The sequence below is a fragment of the Homarus americanus genome, unplaced genomic scaffold, assembly GCF_018991925.1.
Source record: "Homarus americanus isolate GMGI-L3 unplaced genomic scaffold, GMGI_Hamer_2.0 scaffold51752, whole genome shotgun sequence".
In the NCBI taxonomy this organism is placed as follows: domain Eukaryota; kingdom Metazoa; phylum Arthropoda; class Malacostraca; order Decapoda; family Nephropidae; genus Homarus; species Homarus americanus.
This window is the reverse complement of record NW_024754741.1, coordinates 87,196-113,104: the sequence shown is the minus strand read 5'-3', so window position 1 is coordinate 113,104 and position 25,909 is coordinate 87,196. Positions and strand designations below refer to the sequence as shown.

Here is a 25,909-nt window from a genome sequence, read left to right as displayed (position 1 = left end):
AACCTATTAAGGGTTTTGCCTATATAAGTGTCTGTAAATCTCTTTGGGAACCATTGTTAAAGAGTTGTTCCTTTATGTATTTTAGTTTAATGTCCAAGTGGAAATAGTGGAAACAAGAAAACGCGTAGTTCCCAAACGCTTTCGTGTAATTCACATCTTCAGGGATGAGTACAGACTAAGGAGTGATGATGATGATGGGATGGAGAGAAGAGAGCCATTGGCTTAGGAAGGTGGAAGACTGTGTAGGAGGAAGGTAAAGGTTAGGAAGTGGGAAATAAAGAGAGAGATTGATAGCAGGTGGGCTGTCCACCTTGCGGGGACGGGATTAAGTCTGCCATGTCAGCATTTCAGGTCTACTGCAGCAAAGGAAGGGAAGCTAAGCTAATCTAAGCCTAAGTAGTTTGTGGTGTTTAGGGAGGGGGCCCTCCATGTCCTTTGAGTCTCTTGGTTTTTATTTTGTATATAGTGGTTCTGGTTCTGTGTTGTCATATGTTATGCTGTTTGGCCACCAGTTACGTGTTCTGGTAATGTCTTCTTGCATTAATTGTTGGAATATGGGGTCTTCTAGTTCTTGTAGTTTTCCCATATTGCTAATGACTGATTATGTGTTACATAAGAACTTAAGAAAATAAGGAGTCTGCAGTAGGCCGGTTGGCCTGTGCATGGCAGCTCCTGTCGAGAGTTACTACCACTCTCTATCATCCATGAATCTATCTAGCCTCCTTTTAAAACTTTCCAGCGTTCCAGCACTTACTACAAAGTTGCTAAGCTTGTTCCACTCGTCCACCACCCTATTAGTGAACCATTTCCTTCCTATCTCCTTCCTAAACCTAAACTTATCCAACTTAAATCCGTTGCTACGAGTCCTATCCTGCTCGGATATTATAAGAACTTTATCTATGTCGCCTTTATTGATTCCTTTCACCCACTTAAATACTTCTATCATATCTCCCCGCACTCTTCGTCTTTCTAGGGAATGCAAGTTTAGTTTCTTTAACCTATCTTGATATAGAAGGCTTCTAAGTCCCGGAATCATTTTCGTCATTCTTCGCTGCACCGACTCCAGTGAATTGATATCCATTCTATAATAAGGGCACCAGAACTGAGCCGCATAATCGAGGTGAAGCCTGACTAACGCAAGATACAGTTGCAATAAGACCTCTGCACTCCTATTACTGACACTTCTAGATAAAAAACCTAATACTCTGTTTGCCTTATTTCGAACATTAACGCACTGTTTTCTAGGCCGTAGGTCCGGGCTTATAAGTATCCCTAAGTCTCTTTCACAAGTCGACTTCTCTAGGTTGATGTTGTTAAGGCTGTATACATTGACAGTATTTGTTCTTCCAATATTAAGTACGCTGCACTTGCTGGTGTTGAATTTCATTTGCCATTTTCCTGACCACCCCTGCAGTTTATTTAAATCCTCCTGTAGTGCATTTACATCCTGTCCTGAATTTATCTGCCGCCTATTTTGGTGTCATCCGCAAACTTGCTTATGTCACTGCTGATCCCAGTATCTAGATCGCTTATGTAGATTATGAACAAGAGTGGGCCCAGTACTGACACCTGGGGAACCCCTCTGGTTACACAGCCCCACTCAGATTTAACACCATCTACGCTGACCCTCTGCGTTTTATCGGTGAGCCATGACTTTATCCAATTTAAAACTTTCCCCTCGATACCATGAGCCTTAACTTTTCTCAGAAGCCTCTGATGCGGTGCTCTGTCAAATGCTTTGCTAAAGTCCAAGTAAATTACATCGTAATTTTCGTCATTATCTACTACCTCGAAGACTTTCCTAAAAAACGTCAGCAGATTTAAAAAACGTTGATTGTGGTTAGGCTATGTTCTGTGTGTAGCTCGCTGGAGTTTTTTGTATATGGTGGTCTGAGTTTTGCTGCTCTTCTAAGGGCTACGTTTTGAACTGCTTGTATTTTGAGTTTATTTGATATTGTTATAGTGTTGAGTGGAATTTGGGGGATATTCCAGGTGTGGTCTGACAAGTGCTTTGTAAAGGTGTAGTTGTGTATTGGTGTTTAATTTGCTGAATATTCTGAGTTAAGTTAGTTGAGTCTTGGCTTTTGCAATTATTTCTGTGATAAGTGGTAGTATGCCGTTTCTTGTAATTTTGAGGCCGAGGATTTTCCCATTTTCTACGTATGGTATGTTTTGATTGTTGTAGAAGCCTGAAGAGTCAATGGTTTATGTCTAAGCAAGTTATTGGAAGCACCAACAACTTGTCCCTGAATACGAATTCGCAACTTTCAATTTACAGCAGGTACCTACTTTGCTGCTAGGTGAACAGGGACCAAGGGGACTAGGAAGAGTGTCCAAACAACTTCTGCCGGCCCGGAATGTGAGAGAAATTTTTGTTAAATGGTAATTTTAAGAGATTCTTATTGTTATGGGTTGGCTTAGGATCAGTTCTATAAAAAGATTTCTTAGTAATGTTAAGGCATTTGTCTATAAAAGACCTAGGGTACTTAAGGTTCAAGCCAATATTATAGATATATTCCTCATCAATGAATTCCGGACTGCATATTCTTAGAGCACGTAAAAACATTGATGGAAATACTGACTGTTTGACTCTATTATGGTGGGCAGAATAATAATGAATGTATGAACAAACAAAGAATCCCTAACCTTAATATCTCTGAAGGCCATAATAAAGCATTCTATACAAACAATTGAACCATAAAGGTCATATTCACCAGCTTAGGGATAATCCTAATACCGCAGATCCACCAGGTCATTCCTAACCCCATCCTCTCTTTTGTGTCCGCACTTCGCCTAAACATCAGGTGGCGTTGGCCCATTTATTGTAGGTATATATTCCTTTTGGGCCTTAGTTAGTTTTTAGCAGGTGGTGGTTCTTTCAGGACGCTCATTTGTGCCAGTATCCAGAAGAGTCCTGATATCCCATGCAGCGACCATAAGAGGTTACATAGTTTTTTGTTTTGTTTTGACCTGTTGTGATATTTTCGACCGCATTGGAATGACCTTACTGGGTGCTGTTGTTCAGTCAGGAGAGAGTATGTTTAGGGCACCTTCTCTAGCTCTGTGTGTGTATGATACTTCAGCATTAATTGAAACGAACTTTTTCCATTATATTTAAATTTCGAAGTGACTTACACCTATTTCTTTTGCTCTCTGTGAAAGGAATCAATGACCTCATCCATCTGACCCTCTGTTTACATAACACTCCATGTGAGATGATTGACCATACAGTATATTGCAGTACGGTATATTTCACATAGTTGTATCAAGTCTCTGACCTTCACTCTAATCATTCCAGAAACCAGATTCCTACTTTTCTTACATAATACTTTAGTTTACACATGTGTCAAACGCCTTGCTCTTAAAACTCTAACAAACCATAAGCATCATAGTCACCAGAAAACATCTAATACACACATTATACTTCATAAAAATTTGCATAACCCTGCCCGTCTCCTACATTATGACGCCCTGATTTAATTCTATCCCGCAATCTCCTCACGTCGCTCATCGACCTCTCACGTCCGCCATAACTCTCTCCTACACCTTTCTCTCTCCCTGCTACCTCCCTACTTTTTCTACTTATTGATAATCCTCCACTTCACTTATCGCTCATAGTCCCCTTCCTTTACCTCCCTCACTGTCCCCCTCTTCCTGCCCCTTCACTATGTTCCTCCTCCTGCCCCCTCACAGTGTCCCTCCCCCTGCCTCCTCACTGTGTCCCCCCTCCTGCCCCCCCACATGTACTGTACAGTTTATTAATGAAGTACCAGGGCACTGTGGATGCCAGAAGCTGTCATGCTATAAACAACGTTTACTTATCCTACACATAGTGTCTAGTCTAAGAAAGAACTATCATTCCAAGTTTTAGCGAATATATCGCGGAAAAGTTGAGCCATCCGAGGAACGCATTTGTATACCTCGTGAACAGTTGGCAGACTTGTGGAACAATGAAAAATGTATCTAGTCAGGCGTACCAACTGAATAGATGTAGTCATGGTTACGCTGTCAGTAAAATCCGCCAGGTTTCATCATTCATCGGCCAAAGCTAGGAAGATACTTCTTTCATAAACTGTACAGTACATGTTCTGAATACAGTTTTCCTGTGCGATACATAGTTCTCATTATATCTTATGTACAATCTGCGTTCTGCTTACAGTTCTCCATCCTAAGGACAGTACTTTAAAAAATTTAGTATCTTCCCTTTTTATACACAGTATAACTGCCCTACACTTGATCCTCCTGCTGTACATTAATCCTGCTTACCAAACACACAATTTGTTTGCCCTACGAATAGTTTTCTTGTTCTATATACAGTTCTCAATTCATAACGGGTACTCACTGCCTTCTCAGTGGGGATTAACACCTCGAGGCTGCTGCAAGTTAACTAGGCTAATGATAACTTTGATACTGCTTGCTTGCTTTGATTTGGTGGCCGTCAACTAGTAGGTTATTACGGCCTTGATATTGCTCCCTACCTACCGTCCAGGGCCGGATTTACCTACTTGTGGGCCCCAGGCATGTTTCAATGACTGACTGCATGACTGGCTGAGCGAGCTGTCAGCAAACCAACGGTAACCCTGACACGTACTGAAAATGAAACGATCCTGTCCTTCACACGTCAAGACGCTTTACTCTCTCTCTCTCTCTCTCTCTCTCTCTCTCTCTCTCTCTCTCTCTCTCTCCAGTATATATGTATATATGTATGTATAGATAGATAGATCGACGGTGGGACACGGACATTTAAAAAATGTATATACAGGGTATATATATTTTTTTCATTATCTTATTTTATCTTATTTTCTTCATTTTACTTTAGGGCCTAGTCCGTGGCCCACATGAGAACCACCCCATGGCCCACCAGTTGAAGACCACTGCGGGCCTCTTCTTATTGTACAGGGGCCCTATACTCCGGGCCCTATACTTATTGTACAGGGGCCCTTATGGTTGTGAATATATTATTTAATGAAATACTCGGTGTACACTTGAAACAAGGTTGTACGCTGGCACGATGCGCGACAAATTAGTTTCAGTGGGCCCCCAGATACCGGTGGGCCCTAGGCCAATGGCCTACTTGGCCTATTGGTAAATCCCGGCCTGCTACCGTCCCCCCACTCTCACTATTGAGCTAAAGTCCTCCCATGTTACAGAATTCCGTGAGGCGTTTCGTCTGTTTGACAAGGACGGGGATGGAACTATAACCAAAGATGAGCTGGGACTGTTCATGAGGAACCTAGGACAGTTCACCACAGAAGAGGAACTCGACGTTATTCTCGACGAGATCGACATTGACGGTAGGTGGTACACCTGTCATCTCTTGGCCGGTCTACACTCTCAAAAGTCCATACTTTTTAATTATTTCCCTAACCTGGTGTTGTGGGAATTTGTCTAACTGACCAACAAAAAAGGTGATCAACATGGGGTCGAACTTAAAGAGAAAATACACTCCAGCTAGAGGCGTCCTTTCATTTGCATAAAAATAAAAAATAAAATACTTTATCTTTGAAAATTTGGGACCAAGTTTAGTTGAAGCTGTAGTAAAGCCAAGTACAATATTAGTTTATTTTAATCACTAATTCTCATTATTTTCAGAAGAATCACTTCAGTGCACTAAAAAATCTGAATTGTTATGATATATACGTATATGTATCTTGTTTACATAATATTCTGTTAAACTATTGTCTACCCTTTTTTTTCAATGAGAAACGTTAGTATTGCTGGTACAGTGACATCGTGCAGTGGCAGAAGGTTGTGTGATAAGACTGACACAGTGTCAAGGAACACATCTCTTACCACCATTAACTATATTGATAGTTCTAGAACCAGTCCTGGTACTGTACACTAAAACCAATACCAATAATTTTATTCCTGCTGTCGTTAATTTAATCCTTGTCCTAGATTTAATTTCGCTAATTATAGGTCTAATACCTTTAATTCTAGTTTTACTATCTTAATCCCTTATCTTAATATCAGTATTCCTATTCCAATATGAATATCTCAGTCTTAAGACATTATTCCCGGTCCTAAATCTTGTTGTAATATTAAACCCCTGGTTTTAGTCCTAATACCTACAATTCATGGTAGCTGCCACTAGGCACTACAGTTGTCAAAAATGGTTATAATAAGTAAACATTAAACGTACAAAAGAGTGAAGGAGAGGTAAGACTATTTCTTTTTATCAATTAGTGGCTTCCAACCTCTCCTTATAGCCACACCTTCGCCACCAATTATTACCTAAATATTCTAATGCAAAAGTAACTACGATAGCTAAGTTTGTTAAGCCGCAGATCTATGCGGCATTAAGTGACTGTTGCCTCATAGTCAATGTCTGCGACTCTTGTTGCCTTCGGGGCCAATGATCTCGTTCCCCTGAGGCAAAACAATGCAGACCTAAATAGAGAGAAGGACAGACGACATCTCAACGTAGCTGCAACGTAGCTTCTGGGCTGCTGCTTTTGTTCAGGTAATACCTCGGCCAGTCTCATGTAGAATTATCTTGCACTTGATTCCATTCCACCAGATGTTGTAACACCAGAAAATTGAAACTGCTTTGATCCATATTCTGAATTATCTTTGAATATGTCCTGTTCTTGTCGTTCTCGTTCTTCTTGTTTGCAGCCTCGAGAAAGAGGTTACGGTTGCATGCGGCCATTGGATTGAATATTATAATATCAAAGAAGGCTCGCTGTCCCCGCGTCCAGAATCCTCGAGCACTGACGTCCACAAGGGTTTCGTTGGATGTGTTGGAAGTCCTGTGATGGAGATTCTCACCGTCCAAAGGAAAGAGGGTCGGTTCCACTGTGACTTTGTAGCAGATTTCGTTCAACATACTTGCTGTGAAATCCCTTATTTCATTATGCCTCATGCATACAAAGCCAATCTTCTTACACACTATGGCGTGGTCGATGTCGTAGGACGAGCCACACACACACACACCTCGAAATCGAGGATGGCCGGCCCTTGGGCCACCTGGCGTGAATTTTTTTAAAGTGTAGAAGCTGTCGCCAACACAACAACCACACCCTGATTTAACGAGTTGCATGACCAAGTGTCAAGGAATAGTCCGAGAAGAGGCAAATGACGTGAAGAAACTAGCCCATAGTTTCACCCTGCCCGAGAATCGAACTCGGGCCCGCTCGCTTGCGAGGCGAGGATGCTGACCATTACACAACAGGTCACCACCGATACCTAGCACACCACTACTGTGAGCTGTTTCTGTTACCTTTACGTTGGTGTCCTTAAAGCATTGTTGCATTTATATTTATTATATCGCGCGTATTTTCAGGATACTATTTATGTTCTTGGTGAACAGTGTTTAACCTGTTTCTATGTTAAAGTTTTATTTGTCTCTATGTTGATTTTTCCCATGTATGGTGTTATTAGATTAATTTTCTGTTTTAAGTTTGCCTGAGAAGTTCACGGTTTGTGGTGCAGTTCGGGTAGTATTTGTTATAAATATTTTGTTGTTCTTTGTTTTGCAGCACCTGTGTGTGTCTTCATATTTGTTTCACCTAAAACCACCGACAATTGCTTAAACTATGGGCACAGTTGTTCCACAGAGTGTGTGTCTGACATTGCCTCCAAATAACCGGGTTAGCCAGAAGAGCCTGACAAAGGATTTATGAACAATAAATAATAATACAAAAACTAGCTCTAACACTCTACAGTACAGACATACTCCCAGGATGAGGCAATGGTTGTATTAATAAATAGGCTCAGCTGAATCAGTCCTAGGACAAACTGGCAAAGAGATTTTGTAGATTTTTTATCAAGACTTGATAATATTAATTGTAACTTGTGCATATTCTGAAAGCTGCTAGGAGTGGAAAATGAATGATTGAGAGTTCATTGAACAATCATTCTTGCATTACATTCTGTCCTTGGATGTAATTCACTTCAGCAGAACACTCTGACAGTACAGTAGTTGCCACGAGGTAGGAAGTTTTATCGCACGAAAAGACTAGAAAACTACTTAAGGACATTAATTATCTGGATTACATATCAAAGTCACCTGAAGAAATAAATGATCTAGCAGGACCTGTTAATTCTTTCTCTGTGCCAGGATAAACTTCATATATTTTTTAAGTGATTCATTGGTAATCACTTGCCAGGGCTTTTTATTCCTTTAACACAAAAGAGGTACAATTTATCAAAGGGGTAATTGCCTTGAAAATCTTATTTGGATGTTCGAAAAATAATGAAGTCACTTGGGCTTGGATAGAATATTTTAAGCAAAGAAGTCAGAAGCACAACATATTAGTATTACACTGTCACGATGTCGAATCACTAATTAATAGTTTAAGATGTACTGTACTCAGAACTACCAAGATACACTCACATGTAAGTGGGGGGGGGGGTATGTATGCGTTTTTTTTATTCCATTAACCGATGAATATGTGTAAGAGGTTTTTCTTTCATATAATTCTTAATTTCTATGTTTTTTATTACCATAACTTACGAGTATATAACTTTCTTTAATTTCATTGTTTATGTTTTCTAATTTATTTTCTATATCTTATAACCTTCGTTATTTTTCAGTTATATTATCTTTTATTTTCTGATTTACTTGCTAATTCTTTTTTATTTTTTATTTTTTATTTTTTCAATGTTTTTATTTACCTGTATGTATTTCAAAATTATTTAACTATTTTTTCTTAATTTTTTAATTCTTTCAATGTATTTATTTATTTTCTCTATTTTTAATTCTTTCTTAGTGTCTTTTGTTGGTGTATTTCCTCTTACTTTTTTTTTCTCAGTCGCGCCCAGTTATATTCTGTTCAATGGATTAACCTGGAAAAACCACATAATTCTTTAACACCACCTTTTAGTATAATCATTATACTTACACGGTAGACTGCCACCACCCAGGCTTTTATTTAGAATATAACTGGCATCATTAAAATTGTTAAGTAGCGTGGTAGACGAGCTTAGGCACGTGGGTTACAGTGTTTATTTTCTGAGAACCAATTGTTAGAAAAGCGGTGAAACTCACAATAGACTAAATCAATATTTATTTATATCAAATGTGAATAATATGACAAGTTGTACCTTTATCCACAACACCAAAAACTAGGTTCAATCACTGATTACTTTACTGCAACACTCAGACAAGAACGGACCACTAGGTCTTACTTTATAAGTAACAAAAATTGATCTTCAATTAACATCCAATATGTATACCTGCTTAAGGGTATTATTATAGAGCATTGACAATAAAGATGGTAACTTCTCACACTACTTCTGTGGGTAATAATATTTAGAGTAACCTGCTTTCACAGAAACATGTACCTGCATCTCAGTTGTGATTATACATTGATGGTTCCTCACAACTCATATAACAAACTCTGTTACTGATAATAACAATATTTATGGTTTCAATACTCAAACTGGGACAATCATATTTCTGCTAATTATCCACAATCATATACATTTAAAGAATAATCCTTGGCATCAGTCAACATCGTATACACCAGGCTTGCAGTGCTTATGTTTACTACCACAAACAAGTGAATTGTGCTATTAGCGTCGGTTAGACTCCAGTGAGCACTGCTGGAGAGCTCGTCCTCCCATGGTTAGCTCCCAATTTTAATCTCGTTGAATTAAAAACATCCGGTCTTGGACATCCTGCTCGTAGGCAGCTACCGTTCCCCAGTAGCTGCAGGTATCGGCAACAACACACACCATACCTGAGATACGATGAGAGAGCGTCAGAAAAGTTTAAACTCAATTACAAATTATCACGTACGTATGGCAAGGAAGATGCATGGCATCGACACAGACAGAATAGGCAAACTGTACTCCAAGCTTTGTCAATAAATTTGTTAAATTAAAAAAAGACGATGTCTAGGTTACATCATTTCTTACTTGGCACATAAGATTTTCAACTATGTTAAAACACAAACACTGATATTAAACAAAGTTTAACTAAGTTAAATTCACTTAATATGTCAAACGTAAGGCACTCGTTACATACCTGAGATATGATGGGAGAGCGTCAGAAAAAGTGACTTTCTTTCCCGTGCACGTTGTTATATATATACGAGGCAAATGGCAATTCAGTCTCAGACGCGTTGAAGGTGTCACTTCACGCATTTACATACATTTCATTTAAATCAGTTGCTGTACATTTAGCTATGAAAATAAGTGTCATGGTTAGATCAATTTCTTAAGTCTTTTGTTTACAATCTAATCAATATTATGGCTTGCAAGGCAATACTGAAATTGGAGTCAAACACACAAGCTAACAACGTCATTCTTACGACCTCTTCAAAACATGAAGAAGGGTGGACTGAGATTTCATCGTTAGATCTTAGAACGAAAAGAAACTGACATGTTCTTTCAGGAGACTAATTACTTTCTAAAATATAAAACTGTCAATAATTTTAATACAAAAATCAGATTCTCTGGTGATTGGAAATCAAAATTATCTAACTTCAGTTGCAATTGGAAACTCAGGGCGTACCCAAGGACGGTGTCAGGACTCGTCACTTCGACTGGCAAACTCTACACTTAATTTATTTGACAATTACACAAAAAAATTAATAGAATTGAAGCTTTCAAAATCATTCTCAAGGGATCTTTATTGTTTCACCTGGAGGTAGACATATCTAACTTAATATAAAACATATCATCATATGCATTCAGATGCAACTTTAAAGTTCATAACATGACAGGAGATACTAAGGAATATTAGAGTAACAGCACTACTCAAGAGAAAACGGAGGACTCAGGCGTACTGAAGCCGTGGAAAAACGGACGTCTCAGATGGGGGACTCAATAATCTTGATAAAATCACACAGAGAAAAGGGAAATAATAGAGCACCTTAGCTTTCGTCTTTATTCAAAACATCTTCAGAGGTAACTGAATTACAAGGACTGAGAGAGGCTTCACAGGGTGACATTACAAAACATGAGGTCAGGTAAAAAACATGACATCCACTAATCCACACACCAACACCACCGCAAACATACAGTAAGAGGAGCTTAAATGGACGGGCGACGTAACTAGTCATGTTAAATCAGGAAAAAAATATGAGACCCACTATTCATCTACACTACATCTACCTCAAATGCTTTCAAAGCATTTTCAACCTTGGGCCACTGACAAATAAATTTGTGTAACATGTCAGTTTTGTACTGACCATCACTAAGGTTTATAGAATTCAATTCTCTAATCAAACTAGCTTCAACCAGAAGTCTTTCTGTGACACATAATGATTTATACATTTCTAAACTGTTTCCCTAATCTATGGGATGATTATTGATCCTTATATGAACGAACAGTTCACTGCTTTCAGAAGCTGTTCTAATATTGTACTTGTGCTGTTTAATTCTGAGTTTCAATGCTTTGCCAGTCTGACCTACATAATTTCCATTACAATGTCTTGAATAAAGACGAAAGCTAAGGTGCTCCATTGTTTCCCTTTTCCTGTGTGATTTTATCAAGATTTATCTTATCCACGTCTCCATTGTGGATCTAACTGAAATATGGGCTATTGAGTATAATATGAATCGTCTGATTTTACGTTAACTAACATGTACGGCCGTGGTCAGTACACACAGACTGTGGTTACATAGGATGTTAAGAATTTAGTCTCAAAAATGGGTCAACAAGTTAGCAACGCTCATACAACGCTCGGCGTCATCTGACGAAATTTACTCTTTTAAATAAATAAAATAAATTAAGCTTTTGGGTGGCGCGGTGTCAACCTGGTATGTTCAGGTACCACGAGGTCTCTACATACTCTCTGTTATATGTATTCGCTGTTATATGTGTTATACTTCTCTGGGCTTGTAAGCTATGGTCTGATATTCAATCATTACACAGCAATGCCTGAGGATGCCACAGCAAGAGCAATTTTCCCCTGATGACGTACTTTGGCCAACAGAAGGTTGATCAGGAATGTTTTTCCTGTCCCGCCAGGTGCATCGATAAAGATCATACCTCCCTGCTCCGCTTGTATCGCTTGCAAGATCTGTTCATAAGCATTTGCTTGATCAGGCACCAGGTGGGGCTCATTTTCTTCAAGAAAATTCACCAGAACTTCAATTGAGTAGTCTGTCTCTCTGAGCAACTCCCTGTTTGCAACTACTGTTCACTCCCCAAAACTTCTTATTTCTGTGTATATATATATATATATATATATATATATATATATATATATATATATATATATATATATATATATATATATATATATATATATATAAATGTGGTAATTCGACCATTGTTGCCATCAGATGCTTATTTCCGGCAGAGTTATTAGAGTTATAGTTTTCATCTGATGCTCTGTAGGTCATATTATACCCATTTTCTTAGGTTGTGTCTGGGTCGAGGGAGACTGATGCAATATATTTCATTTTCACTCTCGCTAAAATGACTGAAAAACAATGCACAATGAAATAATTGGTAATTGCATACGACTGGGGATCTGAGCATAACTATGGAAGTTTCGTCATGAAACTTTACATAATTTTCGACATTTAGGTATACCAGCGTTATTGTATTATATACCATTTAATTTTTTTTTTCGTCTGGGTTTTTAATATTTTCTGATATTCCTCGTCAAAATCATGTATACAGTAACCATTTTTTCTGTCATACTTAGCAAGTTTCAAAATTTAGGTTGAATTAGGTTTTATTTAATCCCACATTTTCCCTGTTGTTCACACCCTTTCTTAATATTTTGTTTTATTTTTAAGATCGTAAGATGATACACTATGTCTTTAACTTAAGTATTACTTGAGGCACTTAAATCAATAAATCTTGCAGTGTTATTTCAATATGCACAGTATTATGCAGCGCCTTCATGGTCGTGATAATAAACAGTGCGAGATATTTGATCCTTAATTCCAATTCACTCTTTAAATAATTGAATGAATCAGGTGCGTTAAGCTATTTAAAATACGCTAAGATCGTTGATGTTCCCAACGGCAATGTTTTACCAGAGTACCAGGTTTCAGGTTACAGGATAAAGGACTTTGGCACTACGTGACAAGATGCAGGTGCCTGGTACTAGGTGACGGTCACAGGATCAAGATACCTGGCACTAGTTGACGGAATAAAGGTGTCTGGCACTAGGTGACGGGATAAAGGTGCCTGGTACCTGGTGACCTAATGAAGGTGCCTGGCACTAGGTGACGGGATAAAGGTGCCTGGGGCAAGGTGACGGGATAAAGGTGCCTGGTACCTGGTGATGGGATAAAGGTGCCTGGCACTAGGTGACGGGATAAAGGTGCCTAGCACTAGGTGACGGGATGAAGGCACCTGGAACGCGATGACGGGATAAAGGTGTTTGGTACCTGATGACGGGATAAAGGTACCTGGCACTAGGCGACGGGATAAAGGTGCCTGTTAGGTGAGTGGATAAACGTGACTGGGCCAGTGTGCTAAGTTACAAGCCCGACACAACAACTACTAACCTTAGGAGCCCCAAGGACAGGTGAGTGGGGGGGGGGAGGCTTACACTAGACCCCTCATGGTTGTCATTATTACGGTGTATTCACCGTAGGATTTATTAAATCTTATTGGGATATGGCGGTCGAGTGGATACAGTGCTCGCCTGCTGTTCCATTGATCTGTGGTTCGATACCCGGGCCCCAGCTAAAAGTAGGTACTTGAGTTTACAACTTGGGGAAGTGAATGTGATCGAATGCAGTACCGGCTATGTTGCCTCCTTGTGTACCGAAGTTGTAGTATACAGTGTACTGTATCCATAGTCAAGCTATGGTACCCACTTTTATTTTTTTCATGTTTTATTATCATATTTTTTATTTTCCTTGGACAGCAACAAAATTAGTAAAGTTATATTATATTCCTCGCAATGTTTTTGTTTATCTTTGAAAATAGAATCAAGTTGATATTATATATTATCAAACAAAATGACCAAAAACTAATCACAAGCTGCATGCTCGTGTACTGGTAGTCTACTACTCTAGTTTGTCTTAGTCATGATTCCTATTTACACAGCTAAAATAAAATAAAATTTAGTTTCTAGGAGTACAGTCCCCTTCACTGCTGCGTTTACAGGGGTTCTTCAGGTTTTGTGCAGCGTGGCAGCACTGTATTTGTTTACAGAAGAAAACACGCCAGAGTAAACATATTATGGAATCAAAGTTTAACAATATTAAAACAAATATCACAATGTAATGATTTGTGGAATGTTTTTATATGAAGAGCCCCTGTAAACGCACTAGTATAGAGGACTGTTCATAAGCCTGAACGTTTGGCTGATTGTTAAATTACGAAATATTGACGATATTTTTTTAAATTGTTTTCTATCATTACAAGTAGACATGGAAAGCAGACGATGAAACTTTAGCTCTCATCAACGTAAACAAGGGTGAGTCAGGTCTCTTTGTTAATATTCCAGTGGGTAAATAGAAACACTGTGGCCAGGTCAAAGCTACGTTTGCTATACTAACAAAACCTTGGAGGTGTGGGCAGCCTCCTCCGTTGTGATGCTTCCTCGCTGTGTGGCCACTACCAAGATGAGGAGGAGAAGCAGCTTAAAACAGGACTCAAAAATAAAATAAGAATGAGAGACTGTGAAAGAGGAACGATGTGAGAGAAAGGGAGTGTGATAGAGGGGATGTGAGGGAGAGAGAGTGTGAAAGGTAGACGATATGGTGGAAAGTGTGTGGAGGGGGAGGGATGTGAAGAAGAGGGAGTGTGAGAGGGGAGGATGAGGGGAGAGGGAGTGAGAGAGGGGGAATGTGATGGAGAGGGAGTATAAGAGGGGTAGGAGAAAGGTGACAGGGAGTGTGAAGAGGGGGGGAAGGGTAAGAGGAAGATGGAGTTTTGGGTTTTGAATAAGATTGAGAGTGAAAGGTCTGATTGAGAAGAGGACTTGGGGAAAGGTCGAGGGCCTTTAATGAATATCCTTGCCTACCACTGACATTGATTTTAAGACAACACTCAGCTATAACATCCTCTTGGCTTGTTGTTGTTGTCGACTTACATGTTATTGATTAATGTTATGAATGAGAGTTTGTTGATTCGTGTGTTTATTATTGTTCACTGATATCTTATTTATTTATTACAGTTAATTGTATTTGCCATCTTACTGACTGCCTTCTTTGCAATCTTATATTGATATTTTGTTGATTATTGCATTTGATGTTATTAATCCTTTTGTTTATAGTTGTTTACCGATATATTGATGATTTGTTTATTTATTTTTTGTCTTCCGAGCCTCTTGTCCTGTCTGTGAAAGTCATAGGGCTTCTAAGTCCTTTTCTAATTTTATACTGATCACTAGTCGAAGAATTATGTTGGAGAGGCCAAAATCATGGTCAACTGTTTTCCTAGAGGCAGTGAGACTGGCGATTTCATTTGTCTCGTCGTGCTTTTATACACCTAAATTATGTGATGTCTTTTTTACCACATTCAGGTTGGAATGAAGCCAGAGTCAGAGATGGCAAGAAATTCAGTTTGCAAATTGGATTCGCAAGTATTTATTCTGGAACACTTCTTGGTACAGGAACCCTCACAATTGTGCTTCCTGCTGCTGGGGATTGTAGTGATCCAACAAAATAAACTACTGCAGGGATGGGTTCGAAGGCAGGGAAATTAACAGTCAGTTGGAGTTGAGGGTTAACGTTAATTAATCAGTTATTTAGAAGAAAAGGTGGGAATAGTGTTGTTAAATCAATCTCTCTCTCATTATGAAGGGAAGTGTATGTGTTGTCATAATTTATAGATTTCATGAAGATTGTGCACCCTCATCTCAGACCCAATTTTATGACCATTTAGAGTTGTGTTCTGTTAATAGAAATGTCTTGAAAGAATTAAATAGCTATATTTGGATGGTTATTTCTGAGCATTTTATTACCCAACACGAATTTAACTTCCGTTACTCTATGTTTGATACTGGCGATACCCATTTCTGTGTGCATATTCAAAATTTGAGTTGTTCAAAGATACCCTACATTGTCTCAAGCTGTCCGAGACAGTTGGTACTATTTAAGACCAACATACATGCAGCATAATCAATTATAGTTCTAGTATAGATGATGATCGTACATCGTTTTGATAATTGGTAATGTTGACGCCATTGTTTGGGATACAGCCAGCAACAGCTTTGAGGAGATTAAACCCAAAGTATGTAGCCTCCTTACCATAGCTTAAGGAAGTACCAATGAACTGGATCTTCCAGAGACTGTCTCTATATTAGGAAGGTCACTTATTTTTCTCACCCAAGATCTGTGTGTTCTTAGAGCCTTGTGTACGAAGTAGGATGCCATTTGTATAACTGATGGTCAAATGGTCCAGCTTATGTGGCGAAGCCAGAAGTAAGGCACTAATCAACACACTGAACATAACGGGTTCAGAACCGCCCCTTAATTTATAATATAAGTTTCATTATATACCCTAGATACAAGACGTAGCTTCCTGATTAGGTTTTAAATTGAGAGTGATTATATTATTTCTTCACGATGAGGTTAGTTCTCCATTACATAAGTCATACATTTAGGGTAAGAAATTTCCTGGCACAAAATGTCTCGGTCAAAGGATAGATGTGATAACGTCCTTAGCAAGTGTGTTTGACCATTCCTATTGATATATATTTCCTGACGTAGCTGAAATCATCCTTCTGGATTCAAGTGGTAGGATAGCATATCTCGACATCTGGTCCAGTTCGATACAAGCTCCATAGTCCAGTACAGAAGGTTCGATTGGAAATTTTAGCCCAATTTTTTTAATTTTTTTTTTTGGGTGACTTTCCAAGCTTTACTGAGAGGCGTACAGCGGTGACTTTGATGAAATGCTCCCCCGAAAATACGCTTGAATTCTGTCAATTTCTTCCTTATTACAAATACAGTATGTTGAATTATGGTTAACATTTGACGATGGGTATTCATATCATTCTACATTTGCATCTTAGCTTACACAACCGTGTATTATTAAAATACGGCTGGTAATTATTATAAGACTTGTTACCCAAGTTGTTCTATATTTTTAGCGTTTCATGTCTTATAAAATAGTCATCAAAAAGTTTTGCATATGTGTACAGTACGTGGTATCTTATTGTTTTTGTTGTTGTTTATTTGTTCATAAATCGATTGTTGGTTACTTTTTTACCTTTTATTTTTTTGGCAACGGAAACTTAGAAACTGAATGTGGGGATAAAAGACGCGGAAGAGGATGTTACCTACCCATGTAGAGAAGCTCCCAAGCTACAACACTTTACCAAGCAGCAACAATACTTATATCATTCATCTTTCTTCGCTGTAGCCCGTAGGTTTTTATTTTACGTGATTCACACACACACACACACACACACACACACACACACACACACACACACATACACACACACTACTACTACTACTACTAATTTGCTGTCACTCGCAATCGAGTATGATGATCATTCAGCTATGACACAATGATATGGGTTAATAAGGATGTCACCTTCGTTACTGAGCTGTGAGGTGACTCGAGAGGCTGACACGGGACCGGCAGGGTCGTCTGCAGGCAGTGCCGGATTTAGACCTGTGGAGGCCCATGGGCAGCCTCTTTGTGGAGGCCCCCCTCATTATAACTACCCAAGAGGGTGGGGTGGCGAGTGAAGCGAGCCTAAACATCTGGGAGTTCCGGGGGGCGCTGTAAGCCCCCCGGGAAAATTTTGAAATTTGAACACTTCTTTGAAGAATTTTGAAGCCATATACAGTTATATTGAGGAAATTAGAACATTGAGAAATTTTTAATTAACGGTGTATTTATTAATAGTGTACAAATTCCCAACACACACACAAAAGTGAGACATGACTGGAGTCATTCATGTGGTTTCAAGTCGACCAGCCCTGATATAGCTACTACCGCACATGTGGAGGCCCCTGGGCAACTGCCCACTTTGCCCACTCCTGAATCCGGCCCTGTCCGCAGGTTTGGCATGTGTGGAGGGCTACATCTACTGCTGGGGCTTGTCTGCCGGTATGCAGTCTGGCTAATTCGAAAGTACCGACACCCTCTCGTTTGGTGTTCCTCCAATCGTTACGGTGTGGAGTGATCGTCTTCCAGGTGAGAGGGTCGATTTGGTACTTAAGACTATCTTTATACCTTTTCCATTGCCCCCAGCGTTACGTTTACCATTCGTTAGGTGACTATAAAGTAGATGCTTTGGCAGTCTACTGTCTTCCATGTGGCTAACATTGCTAGTCCAACATAGTTGTTCATGAATAATGGTAGCCTCGATGCTCCTACCTGTACTGTACAGTTGGTGTCAGAGTGAGTACTGGCATTTATTCTCTTGTCTCCCCAGCGACCTCGGAGGATGGAACATAGACTACGTTGGTGAAAGTTTTCAAATGCCTTGAGGTGCCTCCTGTATGTGACCCATGTCTGGCTGCCATATAGCTGGGAAGACCACTGCTCAATATGTTTGCAGCTTTGTAGATAATTTCAGTTCCCCACAGCTGAATACACAGGTACGGTGTGAGCTAAAGGGTTGAGATGCACATCTGATCCGATGTTGAATTGTAGACCTGTAACTTGTAAGGCCTCCAAGGAGTGGGACTTGCCAGTAGACCATCCCACTTAAAAGTAATTTGCTTGTAGTTATTTAGAGTTCCGTTGTTATCAGTAAGATGACGGAGACTGTCGATAATTGATGTCTACCTGGAATTCACGTCTTCCATAAAAGTGGGAAATTATACACAATACTGGTGTGTATGTACAGTGTGATATTTACAAATCTTCTTATAGCTGTACAGTGAATTAGGCTGACCGACCCAGTGATCTAGTACTGAAGAGTTCTCAGTGTGAGTCGCACTAGAACTGAAGCATAATCTTTGTGTTAGGCAAGCTCTTACTGAGGTGGTTCAGTCGTAGATGTCTACTCGATGGGGTCCAGCCAAAGACTAACTAAAGGGCCAGGCGATGCCACGCCCGTAGAGAGTAATTCCCACACTCGCCACAAGAGTGATCTGTGAGTCAAGCTTCTAGAAGGTTCTCGAAGGAGGAAGTAGTCACCTCTGTGGAATGTCAAGCCGACCACCAGAAAGCCGTGTTTATATTACGTTATAAATAACCGGCTGGAAATGATCCCGTTGACCCATGATCACTCTTAACTGGTGGTGCCATTACCTCTATATTACTTATCTAACTATATCTAAAATTCTCGACGCATTGCAAGTGTGAAGCAAAGTATCTAATTAACACATGAGCAACCAATTAAGTGTTCAAAGAATTACCTACTACACAGAGGGAGGGTTGCATCCTATCGCGACACTCAGGTAATCATAACATCCGCGAGACTGAAGCCGGGGTGTTTAGTCTTACGCCAAGCGCTGTAACCTATGAAAGACCTCTACCCTCTACAGGTCATTGAATAATGAATGTTCCTAATTATACATCCATGGTTGTAAGTTATTAATTACTTCCTCTAAATTATACAGTACGTAAATTATACTGGTTACAGATTCTCTTCATCGATATCTGCGGTGGTCGATCGTTGGGAGCCGAGATACTGAAAGTGGGTAACATTAGAGAGGGTAGTACCGTTAAGCTGGATGGACAGTGGAGGTGTGGTTGAACTGGTGTGCATACTCATCTGTGAAGGTGTTCAGGATCTCCTGTTCAGTGTGACCGACGAGTGTGAAGTCGTCTGCTTACTGAAGTTCAGTAATGGAAACTGCCGACACCTTTGTTCCATTGTTCCAGCCTGGAGTCGTCTTGCCAAGAACCCTTGAACTTGTCAGCTTGCCTAAACAAGGTATTGGTGATAGTGAGGTTGAGTTCAGCACACTTTGGGATTACACTTGCTTACTCTGTTTCTCCCTATGGTTCCATGCCATAAGTCACCATCTCTGCCAACTGTGGCATTGAAGTTCACCTTGGAGCACAACCTTATCTTCTCTAGGGATAGAGGTTAGCACCCTGCCAAGGTCGGCATAAAAGTACTTTGATGTTTTCCTCTCCATCCAGTGTTAGGGCATATGCATTGATGAAGAAGGCATGACGTGAGTGATTCAGTGAGACTCAGACCATCATTAGGTACTCGTTGGCCCCATCAGGCATTTCACTTAGCCTATGTAGGATGGATTGGCAAATGGCAAAAAAGCCAACTCCATAAATGTCGTTTCTCTCCATGGCAGGCTTACCCTTCCAGAAAAAGGTATAGCCGGCTCCCCGGTTTGTCTGCCGACCCTCGTCTGGGAGCCGGGATGCACTAATGGCTGCTATGTTGATGTTGTACAGTTCCCCCAAAAAGTATCGCTAGCCACGGGCTCGAGGTGTGATTCGAGGCTCTCAGAGCAATGTTACTCGACTTGTTTCTGTACAGTTGGTAATTCTACATCTGCAACCTTTGAGCATGAATGAGTATATACGTTTTCGAATTATATGAATCCTCAGAGGCTTCAGATTATAGCCTATATTACATGATTTGGAGTGGATGTCGTAAATGAACACCAACGCATACCAATCATCAACCGGGATCTTACATTGAATGGAGCGAGAAATTATTAAGGAGATATCACAAGATGTGAGAGGTGCTCATCATTACCTTTCACAACTAGGGTATACATAATGCTGAGATAGCTCGGTGTGAACCCACAGTATGTAATGAGGGAATACTCACATGAAAATAAAGTGAGAATTATTAGCAGTAGGATTGTAAAGTGAGGAAGTTGGTTCTGTGGCCAAATAGTTGTTTGACATGGTATGATATAATCTTAGGGGAAATCTTCTAAACAACAATTCTAAGTACAGCTATTTATTAGTTAACTAAATGACATAGACACATTAATAGATCATTATATTGACGTTACTAGACAATGACTCCTGGACACAAACATGAAATGGATACACGTCCCACTATAACTAACTCACCCTATAGACCGCTCTGACAATGACTCACGTGTGAGCTGAGGGAGGTCCAACAGCTGGGGACTGACTGCAAGGCCTGGTACTGCTGGGGCGAGTGGTCCCGAGGAGTGCTGAACTCTGTCTCCGGTGAGAGACTCTGCCAGCTGGAGATTCGGTGCTGGGAATGGAAGTTTTCCTCCCGGTCTCAACTTGCGACGAGTGTGACTCTGTCTGGCTCTGGGTTCTGTCTGTTTAACCCCTGGCAGGTGCTGTAGGGCCCTTTTATTGGAGGTCTCCGGCCGGCAGGTGTCGGCTCCTAATTATCACGAATCTTGGTGTGTCTGGACAGGTGTGTTTGATCAGGTGTGTGGTGCTTGGTGGGTCACAGGGTCATGTTGCTTATTGTGGTATGCCGGTCAGTAATACTTCATAATTATTACCACCCTGGGTGTGTCTGGCCAGGTGTGTTTGGTCAGGTGTCGGTGTACTGGCTGGAGGGCAGTTTCTTGAATTAACAAGATCATGTCGCCTGGTCTCATCACACGGTGGCAAAAACTAATTTCTCCTTTGTGACCGTGACCTCTGTTGGGTCAGGTCTTAATCTCATTTAATTACTGTAAGGTGGGTCGATGTAAGTGGGTGTACACCTACTCATCTAGTTATTGCTTTATGTGTTGTTCTTCTCTGGGCTGTATGCTTTGGTCTGATAGAAAATCATTACACCTCCTGCCAAGACCAAGGCTTCCATATTGGAGAACTGATGACACATATAGAATGTGATCATGGTAATATCATGTGCAGTATCTAGAATAGCCCCTGAGGCGATAATGTAGCCTCATATTTTACAAAAAATAACCGCTACCTATCGGTTGTGACTCCTTATAGTTACTGATATGTATGTTTTCTACTGGCTTGGTTTGGTCTGACAAAACTCACTATAAGCATGATGGGTTACGTGCGATGAAACAACTGATGCCACACTGAAACTTACAACTATAAATGTCTTACTATAAGAGCTTGCAAGTCCCTTGATTTGAAATCTTAATTCGGTGTTAAACCAATACATGTAACATATCAATAACATAGAAGATCTTATGTTGGCCGATATACTGTATATTGCTGTAGCTGTTCAATGTTCATTCCAATATCACTTACTATTTGCTTAGTCACTCTTCATAAATTAAACATAAAGCTTAATGGATTTTGTGTTATATTGAGGCACTTAGTATGCCATACAAGGACGACTCCCACCCCAAATCCTACCCCTATCTCAAGCTGTTGCTGATTTGATGCACTGGGGATCATATCAGAGCATTTCGTCTTGCATTTAAAATTGTAGCTACGGAAAATCTAACGATACTTTTTTGGGGGGACTGTGCCTAAACAGCTCTTTTGCCACAAGGGCGGTTCTTCTTTCTGGACACTCATTTGTGCGAGTATCCGGAAGGGTCCTGACATTTCATGCAGCGACCAGGTTAGCATTTTAGGCAGTCTATGCTTAGTGCACCTTTTGTAGCCCTTTCCCCATGTGGGGTAAGAGCAGAGTGGGTCCTGAAAAGGACTGCTCAGTTGCACAGCCAGGACCGAATTGTACTGCTGCCTAGGTCCCAGTACATAAACGACCATGTTATACAACGTATATGCCGCCCATGTGCATTGTTAGAACTAGAGATTCCGGCAGTCATTTCTGCCTGTCCCGACTTCCACTCGTCCGTCGCCATAGGAGTTTTGGGGGTTTAGGGGTTCTGATGAGGATGGAAAGTATGATGAGCTGGATGATGGCTGTGTAAGAGTCGGTTTATGTGGTGAGACAGGAGCGCAGGCTGCAGCCACGCATCTTGGGTCTCCTTTTTCCTTCTCCAATGGTACAAGTAGCTCTGTACACATGTCTGCCAGATGCAGGGCTCCACCACAGATTGTTCGTTCTGGGTTTACTTCTGTAGCCTTATGCCTCTCAAGGTCAATCCACAAGGCAGCGGGGCCCCCAGTGGTTGGTAGGCGCCAGGGTATCTCCACATGCCAGTGGGCCTATGCGCCGTACCTCTGAGGCCCACTGCTGCTCCGAGATTCCCTGCTGGTCTAGCCTGGGGCCGGGAGGGACCCAGTCACCGTGTGTTGCCACAAGGAGGCACAGCATAAGTCTTGATGGTGAAGAGGCTGTGTACTGGGAGAGGTACATAGATATCGGCATTGACAGCAACATAAGTAAATTTGCTGATGACACTAAAATAGGACGTGTTATCAAATCTGACGAGGACTCGGCAAAACTACAGGAAGATCTAAACAAATTTTTCGAATGGTCTGAAAAATGGCAGATGAAATTCAACATCGACAAATGTAAAGTACTCAGTATAGGAGATGTAAACAGGGAAACCAGATACCAGATGAACAACGATGCCATAGAGAAATCCGACTGCGAAAGAGATTTAGGAGTAATGATAAGTAGGAACCTTAAGCCAAGTAAACAATGTGTTTTTGCTCGTAACAAGGCTAATAAAGTACTTGGGTTCATACAAAGGAGTGTTAGTTACAAGACTAGCGAGGTCATCCTAAAACTGTATCTTGCTCTTGTGAGACCACACCTGGATTACGCAGTTCAGTTCTGGTCACCGTATTACAGAATGGATATAGAATCCTTGGAAAGAATTCAGAGGAGAATGACAAGACTAATCCCGGGCATTAGGAACCTTGAGTATAGAGACAGGTTAAAGCATCTTAATTTGCACTCCCTTGAGACGTAGAGCGAGGGGCGACCTGATAGAGGTGTATAAGTGGAAGGCAGGGCTAAACAAAGGGACATTACAAATACTCAAACTATCCAACCAGGAGCGAACTCGTAACAATGGTTTTAAATTAGACAAATTTAGATTTCGGCGTGAAATAGGTAAACACTGGTTTGGAAACAGAGTAGTGGATGAATGGAACAAGTTACCAAATATCATCATTAACTCGAATACGCTGAATTGCTTCAAACATAGGTTGGATGCTCATATGAGCAATAGGGGTTGGGTGTAAACGGGACTGCCCAGTATGGGCCAATAGGCCCGCTGCAGTTTCCTCCATTCTTATGTTCTTATGTTCAAGGTTGGTTCCCTGTTCACCACAAGATCTACCCAGCAGCGGCAGCTGAAAGTGAGAGGAAGCAAGTTGTGCGTGCACCTTAACACTCGCATAATGCTATCACATTAGACGCATTACACCACCCTGTGCTGAAAATTACACACACACACACACACACACACACACACACACACACACACACACACACACACACACACACACAACACTGGTAACGTAGTGAAGATAAACTTTGACAATAAAAGGGAAACACTGGTGTTCCAGTGTTTCCCTTTTCTTTCCGTTTTTATGAAAATATACATATAGTAGAGAGCAACACAATTCCCTTAACATACAGGAACACTATTCCTGTAACAGACATCAATACTACACCAACAACAGCACTATCCCTTAAACAGATAACAACACTCTCGCTATCGCAGATAGCATCATACCTGTACCAGATAAAAATGCTTCTTTCGTCAGACAGAAGGGTGAGGAGGGAGGTAACTCGTAGAGAAAGTTGCCCCCAGAGCAGACAGTGCGAGAAGCTTCAAGCAACAGATGTAACGGTTTTCCCAGCAGACAGAGAGTTAATGGTACCTCCAGCAGACAGAGAGAGAGGCTCCTATCAAATGCAACCCCAACGACAGACAGAGATGACTGTCCCCAGAACAGACGGAGAAAGCAGCCCACGCAGCAGACAGACAAAAAGCACAAAAGAGAAAGAAACCCTGAAAGCAAACAGACATAGCGGTTTCCACGGCAGAGAGTGAAAGAGGTCTGCACAGCACAGCAGATAGACACAGAAAGCGGTCCACAAATGAGAGAGAGAGAGAGCTGCCCCCACAGCAGACAGAGAGCGACTCTAATAGCAGACAGAGAGCGGCTCTAATAGCAGACAGAGAGCGGCCCCAATAGCAAACAGAGAGATCGATCCTCACAGTATCCCCCACAAACGGAGAGTGACCTCACAGCTGATAGCAGTCCGGCCCCAAGAGAGAGATCGGATCCAGCAGACAGATAGAGTAGCCCTCCCAACAGGCAGAGTGGTGAAAAGCAGACACAGTTATCGGCCACCAGCAGACGCAAAGACCAGTACATAGAAAGGATATGGAAATAGCAGAAAGAGATACTTTCTTAGAAGACAGAGGGCACCAACAACATTTAAGGATGGCCGCCACCACAGCAGACAGAGGGAGTGGTCCCCATAGCGGACAGAAATAGCGGCCCAAAGAAAACAGAGAAGCACCCTTTACAGCAGACAGAGAGAACGGCCCCCCACAACACTAAAATCAATATTTCGTAAATGTTTGCAGACTTCCTTACTGCCTCGCCAGACTTTCCATGTTTCCTTATATAGTTCATTATCTTCCTTTTCACCAGTGCATCTTACTCACAAGTTTCGATAAGCAGTTTTATTTTTAACGTTGTCAAGTAGAATGTGGTTCCAGTTAAGGAGAGAGAGAGAGTGTTGCACTACAAATTCCACTTATTAAGTAAATCCGCCGGTGTGTGTTTACCAATAAAGCTGTTCTCTCTCTCTCTCTCTCTCTCTCTCTCTCTATTTTATTTATCTTATTCATATTTCACTGAATTTTTTTGCTTATTTCTTTCTTTTCATTTTTATCCTCGTACTCTTTTCGCACTGTTGTTTAATGTTTCTTCATGTTACAATCATTATTATTCTTTGTACATGTTATCATGTTCTATCCGTCTTCCTTCTCTGTTACTCTCATTGTTTTCACCAACTATACAAGTTATATGTTTAGTCAGTCCTCTTTATAACTACTCCCATAAACTCATATCTTACAGTTTATCATCCAGTTCTTCCTACGGTGTTTCTTCACCTCTCTCTTTTTCTCCTCCCCACTGTTTCCTCACCCTGTTTCTTCCTCCTCGAGGCGCAGGTGTTGTGTTGGGTGGGCGAGATGAGGTGGTGCTGGAGGGTTTCAACCGGGGGCGTCCCTCAGTGTGTCTCGCCGTGCAGTGGGCGGTGGGTGTCCAGGCCAACATACTCTAGTGCTCACTGTGCCTCTCTCA

The 25,909-nt window shown here is 40.8% G+C and overlaps 1 protein-coding gene across 1 annotated transcript in view; it reads left to right on the top strand.

The window, feature by feature from the left end:
* Positions 1 to 25,909, top strand: part of LOC121856107 (calmodulin-A-like) — a 122,379-nt gene that overhangs the window by 51,334 nt on the left and 45,136 nt on the right. Inside the window, exon 3 of the mRNA XM_042351432.1 lies at positions 5,151 to 5,294. Coding sequence (XP_042207366.1) covers positions 5,151 to 5,294 — 144 coding nt within the window. The remainder of the gene's footprint in view (positions 1 to 5,150; positions 5,295 to 25,909) is intronic.